This window comes from Cicer arietinum, chromosome 7 (genome assembly GCF_000331145.2).
Source record: "Cicer arietinum cultivar CDC Frontier isolate Library 1 chromosome 7, Cicar.CDCFrontier_v2.0, whole genome shotgun sequence".
Taxonomy (NCBI): Eukaryota; Viridiplantae; Streptophyta; class Magnoliopsida; order Fabales; family Fabaceae; genus Cicer; species Cicer arietinum.
Genome location: NC_021166.2, coordinates 24,582,254 through 24,591,596, shown reverse-complemented (window position 1 = coordinate 24,591,596; position 9,343 = coordinate 24,582,254). Strand labels below are relative to the sequence as shown.

The window sequence follows — 9,343 nt, the reverse complement described above, 5'->3', positions numbered from 1 at the left end:
TCAAAGGGGTCTTTCCAACTTTTATGGTCACTAGAAACTTCAAATTTTGCTCCATAAAGATAATGTCTCCATAATGTCAAAGCAGACAATATGGCAACTAGCTCTAGGTCATGGGTTGAATAACTTCTTCATGTGATTTCAGTTGCCACGAGGCATAGGCTACAACCTTTTTTTTTTTTTGTTGCATCAAAACACTCCCTAGTCCTTTCCCCGAAGCATCATTGTAAACTTCAAATTTCTCAATAGGGTTAGGTATAACTAACACCGAGGTAAAGGTCAATCTTTATTTGAGTTCCTAGAAACTCTGCTCACACAACTCATCCCATACAAAAGGATGACCTTTAAGGTCAACCTGGTTGAAGGCAACCTGGTTGAAGGCAGGACTAATTGAGAGAATCCACAAATTAATCTCCTATAATGCACTGCTAAACTGAGAAAAATACGAATTTCCGTTATGGTCTTTGGTTGTTCCCAACTAAGAATGGCTTCTACTTTACGTAGGTCTACATATACTCCTTCTTGTGATATCACATGACCTAAGAACTTCACTTCCCTTAACCAACATACTTCTCTGGCTAAGCAAACAACTTTTTATCTCTAAGGATATTTGTAGTACAATTTTAAGATGTTCTTCATGCCCTTGAAAACCCCTAGAATATAAGAGAATATCATCTATGAACACCACAACAAACTTGTCCAAAAATGGCCTAAAAGTTCTTTTCATGTAGTCCATGAATATAGCCAAAGCATTGGTTAAATCAAATGACATTACCAAATACTCGTAGTATCCATAGCAGGTCCTAAAGGTTGTCTTTAGACTTGATTTTAATTTGATGTCATCTTGATCTTAAATTGATTTTTGAAAATATAGAGACTCCTCTGAGTTGATCAAGAAGGTACTCTATTCTAAGAAGTGGATATTTATTTTTAATTGTTACCTGATTGAGCTGCCTATAGTCTACACATAATCTCATGCTATCCTCTTTCTTTTTAACAAAAAGAACTGGTACACCTCAAAGTGACACACTAGACCTGATGAATTGTTTTTATTGTTAAGTCTTCTAATTGTTTCTTAAGTTTACTAAGCTATATGGGTGACATCGTATAAGGCGTTATAGATATTGAAAATATTATCTACAAGGGATGGCTTTTTTCCTGAACAAAATATGTACTTTTAAATAATGTTACTGGATACCCTTGTTATGGACTGGATCTAACAAATTAGAAGAGTTGTTCAATAGAAACCAAATGATTGAATCCAATTGAACTATGTTTGAACATAAGTAGTCAATTAAAGAAAAACTATAAACCGAACTGTGTGTATATAAATAGTTTGTTAGCCGAATTGAGTCTCAAGACTACAATAGAACTAATATACAATGTATCACAACAAATTTGGTAGACCAAATATAAGGGGTGAACTACAGAATTAGAGAACTGTTGTTATGGTTGGTCGCTCCCATTCACACCACCATTCTTATCACCGTCTGTAACTACTCAACTTCTCTTCTCCTGGGTGAACTAACAGCTTTGCGACAGTGGTCTGTGGTAAATCCCTGTTACCAAACCTCACATATCTCATCTCTTACTTGCTTTTTAATAGGGCAAAGGTTATATGTTAGTAATTAGTCACGAAGGAGGAAATAATTAGCATCAAAGATTTATGAGCACTTAATGTCTGGATCTCTTTTATTTAACTTCTTCAACGTCTCAACACAACCACTAGACTATACCTTCAGAACATGTTAGTTTCATCTCGAGCCTCAAGGTTTTTGTGATATTCAAGGATTTGTACTCTTTTTCGTCAAACTGTGTTCTTTCTTTTAGTGCCTCGAGTTTGTTAGAAGATGCAATTCTGTTATGAATCAGATGCTATATGTATATACTTAAATGAACGAAATGGCAACACGAATATAAAGCAAAGTGGACCTTTTATCTTTTGTAGATTTCTTATGGAGGAAAAATCTCCTCTAAAAGAGTTGCCTTGTTTTGCCTTACCTGTTCCGAGATCGTTACACATGCCAACTTTTCATGTTTTTAAAGAAAAGGCAATGAAGGATCTTAACAACTCAGAAAAAGTTGGCAATGATTAGTGTTCTCTCCTTCTCCACATTGTTTAACTGTTAAAGACTTCAATATATTAAAAACTATTTGATTTGAATGTGCCAACATTGAATGACACTCAAATTTAAAATATTTGGCTACACAACTATGAACTCACAGCTCCTATTTGATTTGAAAAAACGTTTCTTGATTCTAATTTCAATCACAAAAATGTCATACTATTTTTTACATTTAAAAAAATAAGTCAACAATACAATAATTAAAATTGAAAACAAAATGGTTTATTTTTTTCAAATCAACCAGATTCTTAAATTCTAAATGTACACCCATGGTACATAAATATTCTAAAACCATAATTTCTTATCATTCTAAAGCATGAGTACAAAGTACAAACATCATTTTCGTACCCTCCTACGACTTGAACCTTAAACTATACCAAGTAGTGAGTAAACTGTACTGCAGCCTAAACATAAGGTACTCCAATTTCTCAACAACCAAGTTCTGATTTCAGTCTGTAATATCAAAACAAAGCTTAGCCTCATCCCAAGGTCCATTGATCTCAAACTTGTATTCCTGAATCCTTATAAGCCAATAAGGGCATACCAAGTTGACAAAAACCAACAAACTAAGTAGCAGCACAAATAACAAGCGATGCAGCACGAACACAAAACTTAAGGTCAAGGCCATCAAACTAATAGAAAAGCATAGGTGTAACCAAAAGGAATATTTTTTAATACAGTATGTTACCAGTGGAGCAAAAAGGAAAACCTGCAACGAGAACAACATGATGGCAAATACATGTAGTCTTGATGGTAGACGAGAAGCAATAAAAACTGAGGCGACAACAGAAGCATTTACGGATATACAACTGGTTAATGCAGGATTCTTCAGGACCCCAGGAGCTTTGACAGTGGATTCTGAATAGTCGTGCAAGAAAAGATGAAGTACGAGAAGTGATACAGTTACTGCCCAAATAGAATCTGAGCTTATGGACCTTGTAAGAGTTTGGTAGATGGGAGCCAAAACATATAACCCAATTATGAAAAATGAGATATTGAGGGCATAATGTAGGAGAAGACTAAGTGAAAGCATATCTTGAGTGAAGAGGAGAATTAAAAAGCCTGAAACAAGAAGACTTATATCGATTAACAAGAGAGAATTTTCATCAAGAGCTGACGAAAGTGTGTATGTCCAGACCAAGACAACAAGAGCAACAATGCATAAATATTCTGAAATGGAAACCGAGTCAAGCATGACCTTTAGCATGTCTCTTTTTACAACACTGGCATTCATGACCATTCCTTCAAGGAAAGTTTCATCGGTATGATTGTCATCATATCCAGGTTGCATACCGCCATATGCTACTTTTCTCCATTTGGGTCGTGGAGGGGAAGAATTACTACCAACCATTACAATAGTTTATTTGATTCCAGTTGAGCCTGCAGGATCAAATCTACCAATTTCTCTACTGCGTCAAATCTTTTGGTGCATGCAATCAATGGTAGGATACATTATATTTTAATTGCACTATCCGTTCTTCAAAAAGTGCACATTTAGATCAAAGATATCTTCATACTGCAAAGAATAACAGGTGATGAAATTACATCGATTGGGGAAACATGGTAAGTCCACACAACCAGAGATTATCAAATGTTATTATCGCAATACAAGATTAAAGAACCAAACTTTTAATAGTACTATTATGTAAAAATCAAACCATGGCACAAAGATTAACGATCTTCATCAATGTTGATAAACATAAACAGGATTCAATAAGTGCAATTGAATCACCGAAAATAAAACTCAACCATCGAAAAATCACCTCAAAGAGGACACAAGACCATAAAAACAAAGATATAAATTTTAGATCACACCTCGAATGAGAACTAATCCTAGCAACAGAACAACTAGCTTTATACAGACACAACTGGGAAGAAAAAAAGGAAAACCATGACTGCTGACAATCAACTCCAGCTGCGTTTTCCGGAAAGAAAAAAAAAATTTATCGACTCCAACTTGTTTCTGATACAAGGGAAAAACTGATGAAGCAAGCTGCTGAGTTTTGTTCTTTTAGAGTTTTAATTGTTTTTAGGGTTCTTTTAGATTCTTCAAGAAAAACAGCTGCCTCAAAGCATCTACCCTATCTATACAAGCACCCTAAAAAAACAGAAATCGATGTGTTTTCTAAACTTTAAAGGGTTCAATGGGAGAAGATTCTTCAAGAAACAGTTGCCTCAAAGCATTCAGCAGCCACCAACACATAACCACAACAAGAAAACAATTATTTTTCTGAATTAATACCACTATGAAACACAAGAAACATGAATTAATACCACTAACCCATGCACAAGTAATGCAAATATTGGCCAACTATAACAAAGTTCATACAACCGATTGTCTGATATAACTCCAAGATACTAAACTGAGTTTTGAAACACCCAAAATTAGGTTTGCATCCATCAATCAAGTAAGACCTCACCCGCTGTTGCTGAATTTTGACAGAAAACTATTATTTCCTCTAGAGGATAGAAATAAACGCAGGTTCTGTAACAGATTAACAGGACAAAATCCTCAATTTTAAACAAATAAAAAACCTTAACAATAATTTCACAAAACATATATATTACTAATAGTCCTAAGTTCATAATCAGTCAACCAGTTTAATTTAATATAATTATAGTCAAATAAAAAAAACCAATTTAAAAAACCCTAAAATCACAAAACTCTAAATATGAGAAATATACCTTGCTGTGTCAATCGAGATCGACGGTGGCGTGACCGCAGGAGGGCCTCCGTGGTTGAGTTTAACGGAAAACAGACGCGGGAGAGAGGAGGCAAGAGTGGTTTCAGACTTTGGGTCAATGGTGCAAAAAGAAAATTTCAGAAATGGTGAAAATGCAAAAGATATAGGGTATTGGGTGTAATTTCTGAAAGTTAATTTAATGGTTATCCAAGCTCTGAATTGCAAAAATGATTTTTGTGAAATGCTTATAAGCCCCCCACTATCTCGGTAATTTACCTGGTTATTGCTTTGGAGCATGTAGAATTAAGTGATTCCAGATCCTAACTCGTATGTTGCGCGGGTATATTTTTATTTATTTAATTTAAGTGAATTTAAAAAATAGTAATATGGAAATTTTATGTTTTAATTTTGTATTTATATTAATAATATATATATAATTTTATCAATATCATTTATAGAAGAGAAGTACCAATTTAGACGAATGACTTGAATAAATAAAATAACATATTAATATTGAGATCAATAGATATGTCAAATATTGAAGTAATATAATTAATAATTGAAATTAAGAGATAGATTCAATTAATATACAATTGAGTTACAAAATATATAACTTTATTGTTAAAACTAAAAATCATTAAAGTGAAATAGTTGGAAATACATTCACCTTGTATTTTATTTTATTACTTTTTTGTTGTCTCACTCGATCATTTTAATCATCCATCTTTGTGTAATTGTGAAATATTTTATTTTAAATTTGATAGATTAGAATTTTAATTTACAAACATTCAAACTGTTATTAACATTAATAGAGTAATCATAATGATTAATATTTTGGTTTCAAAATCGAAATCCAAAATTCATAACAATTACAAAATATAAATCGTCAAACAATTATAAGTATACATCAAATATAAATAATTGCAAATGAATTACTTTAATTTCATGCCAATTAACACTATAAAACAATAAATTTAATTTAAATAATTTCAGTAAAATAAAGCCGATCAAAATTCAAAAGACGTGATTTTGTCCATTATTTCTAAATCATCGATCAATTCTCTCACTCGATCATTTTACTCATCGATCTTTGTGGTAATTGTGAATTTTTTTACTTTAAATCTTATATATTAGAATTTTTATTTACAAACATTTAAACAATTATTAATATTAATTGAGTAATCATAATCATTAATATTTTAATTTCTAAACCGAAATCTAAAATTTATAACAATTCAGTTACAAACTATTAATTGTTAAACAATTACAAGTATACATCAAATATAAATAATTGCAAATGAATTACTTGAATTTCATATCAATTAACACTATAAAACAACAAATTAAATGTAATTAGTTTTAGTAAAATATAACTGACTAAAATTAAAAGAGACGCGGTTTTTTCTATCATTTCTAAATATTTATATATTATATATATTTACCAATATTCAAAATAAAAAGTCAAATATAAATATTTAAATATATATAATAGATGAAATTAAAGTAATTCATATGTAACTATTTGTATACTTATAATTGTTTGACAATTATTATTTTGTAACCAAAATGTTAATGATTATGATTCATCTGTCAATATTAATAATAGTTTGAATGTTTGTAAATTAAAATTCTAATATATCCGATTTAAAATAAATAAAAATTCACAATTACCACAAAGATCGAAAATGATCAAAGTCATTAACTTTAACATTTGAAAAATTTCTACAATACATGCAGATTTGTGTTCTGAAATTTAAAATGATCTAATTTACTCAATCGAATTCAATACCAGACATCTTTTAAACATGCTTAAAATTATTTTAGTTAAACTTTTTCAACTGCAATTTGTAAGCTACTGAACATATACTACATTGAAGTAAAACTAAGAATATGAGACACACAAATCAAAGTGACACTTAAAAACAACTAAAGAAGGGTGAGGGAAAAATATTGATGTATAAATATACCTTGTCATAGCATTGAAAAACACTAATTCCTAGAATTTCCATGTACCATTTTGCTCTAGATATGATGGATAGCGAAGTTTGCCGGCTGGTCCAATCCCAACTTGGATTTCCTGGATAGTCGCATTGATAGAATTTCATGTAAGAAACTATACATAACATTAAGTCACTATGAGCCAGATTGATTTCAAAGATTGCATAGAATATAATTGAATTTATGGCAGCAAAATCAGAAATGGACAAAGAGAATGAATTTTTTGTTGCAACGAACCAACCGATACCTCTTTCAGTGTATCTTTGGAGTAGAGTCGGCGATTTCGAAGAAGAAGATAATTTTGCGAGGATGGCGAATGACTGGGACGTACACAAGAGGGAATAAAAAATTGTTGGAGGAAGTCATTAAAAAAATTAGGGATTAGAGGGATTAAAAGAGGAAAAAATTATTTAGAAACTAAGTAGAAAAAAATGAGGTGAAACATAAAAAACAAAAGAGAACTCTCTAAGGCGTACACATAAGCTTTTTTGCTGAGGTGAGATATGTTTGCACATGTGGAAGAAATACTATGAGGCAACATGAGAGTCTGTTTTAAATATATAAGGATTTCATCTTGTTACACTCATCCCTAACAAAAAGGGTTTAGTTACTCATGAGAGAGATAGAAAAGATAGAGATTAAAGAAGACTTACAAGAAAGATTCATGAATGATTCTTGATAAAACTTCTCCAATGGTGTTAGAAACGACCGTATTTGAGTTTCTCTACTAGGGCACAAGTCTCCTAACTTCTCAATCATCAAAAAGATCTATAAAAAAGTGAGAAAAATGAGTTTTAATGTGTTTTGCTACGCGTCGCGCGCTTCAGGCGCGAATTGGCAGTGGCATCAGCGTGTAATTCGCTTCTGGTGAGCTTCAAGCGTACAACATCTTTTATCTGAAGTTTAGTGCATTGTTCTCTCCTTTTGAGTTCGAATGTGGTTTTGGTGTCTTCATGAAAGTTGTAGCTATGGATCTTAGATTTCCTTCCCACTTGGTTTGACTCCAATTGGATATCTACAACTCTAGATATGACTGAAATAATCAACATAGATCATGTTGATTTCTTACCAAAATTCAACACTACACTAAAACAAAGTAACAACGCAAAACTACGAAAAATCTCTACTTAATCAAGGAAATAAGAACATAAACATTTCATTAAATTAAATAACTAAAATTAACAAAATATATCAAATAACTCCTTAAATTAACTAATGAATAAAAGATAAATAAGACTAAAAACAATGAAAAATATGCATGTGATGAAGAGTCATCAATATTCTACCTATTTGCTAATTTTTTTTCAAAATATTTATTGTTGTTAGTCAGAGTATTATTTTTGTAGGCATATTTAATAACATCTACAACATGAAAGTATAGTGGCTTTCCAAAAAAAAAAAAACAAAAAAAAATATCCATATTTAGTTTCATAGTAGACTTATTATTGTGTCTTCAAAAGATTTAGAATTAGGTGTCGTTTAATAGATAAAATAATAATGTTTAATATTTAGATTTGGAAATTACTTGAAAATTATTGTTGTCAAATTTTTTAAAACTACTACCTATTAGAAAGATGTAAATTTTAACAAATTATTGATTAACATATTAATTTTAACATATTATTTATTCCATCAGATAGTCTATTAATGATTAATAGTTAATATACTATTAACATTCTACTTATTACTATATTTTCATGCATAAGTAATTTTTACATAATACTTTTTTTGTTTTATTTTTTCATAATCTTTAACGAGTGAAATGTGATATAAGACATTAAATTATAAATTGGTTGTTCAAACCTTCAACTATTTTTTAACAGTTTTAAATCTTATTTATTCATTATAACTAAAATTTTAAAATAATAATTCAACGGATAAAATTTAATATATGAATTAGTTGCAATTACATTCTCTAAAATATTCTACGTATTTTCAAATGTGTGTTTATAAATCCATATATAATAATTAATCAAATAAATTCACTTGTAAAAAATACGCTACATATAAAATCAATAAGTTATATTATTTTTGAAAATTTAAAATCTTATTCACAACAATACTAATATTAATATGTTAAAGTGTAGTTATAATAGATAATAAAATGTGCTTCTTGATAAATTAAGCTTAAATTAATACTTAATCAATACAATATTAATTAGTTTAATTTTTAACACATCAGTATTATTGTAGTGTAGTTTTTATCACTTTAGTCTTACACACTAACTGTCTCAGAGTCAACCCCTAGCAAATTTATAGATTCTATTTTAATGAATTATATACGTGTGCTCCTTTATTTAACTTAAAGATGCTTTATTTTCGGTCATTACCATTTTTGCAACAAGATTTTACGGGATCCAACGATAATAGAAGGGTCTTTCTTTGAATTCGTTATAATGTTTCCACAAAGTAGGGAAAAAACAGTGCAGCTTTGTTATAATCAAAATAATAATAATAATAATAATAATAATAATAATAATAATAATAATAATAATAATAATAATAAAGTACTAAAATTATATTATGATAATGTGGTAT

General features: G+C 30.1%; 1 protein-coding gene across 2 annotated transcripts; it reads right to left on the bottom strand.

Moving 5' to 3' along the window:
- Positions 1 to 2,323: 2,323 nt before the first annotated feature.
- LOC101498995 (phosphatidylinositol N-acetylglucosaminyltransferase subunit C) lies at positions 2,324 to 5,020 on the bottom strand. Of its 2 annotated transcripts, none has more exons than XM_004509859.4 (2): positions 4,809 to 5,020; positions 2,324 to 3,639 (listed from the first exon to the last, which is right to left on the bottom strand). In XM_004509859.4, the coding sequence occupies exon 2, from the start codon at positions 3,472 to 3,474 to the stop codon at positions 2,572 to 2,574; it is 903 nt and encodes a 300-aa protein (XP_004509916.1). In that variant the 5' UTR covers positions 3,475 to 3,639; positions 4,809 to 5,020; the 3' UTR covers positions 2,324 to 2,571. The 2 variants fall into 2 exon arrangements, with proteins under 2 accessions (XP_004509916.1, XP_073220123.1); XM_073364022.1 differs by lacking the exon at positions 4,809 to 5,020 and adding an exon at positions 4,405 to 4,673.
- Positions 5,021 to 9,343: the final 4,323 nt, after the last annotated feature.

What these genes read in the sequence shown, in the direction of transcription:
- LOC101498995 (XM_004509859.4), bottom strand. Translation starts at nt 3,474, where the DNA reads ATGGTTGGTAGTAATTCTTCCCCTCCACGACCCAAATGGAGAAAAGTA.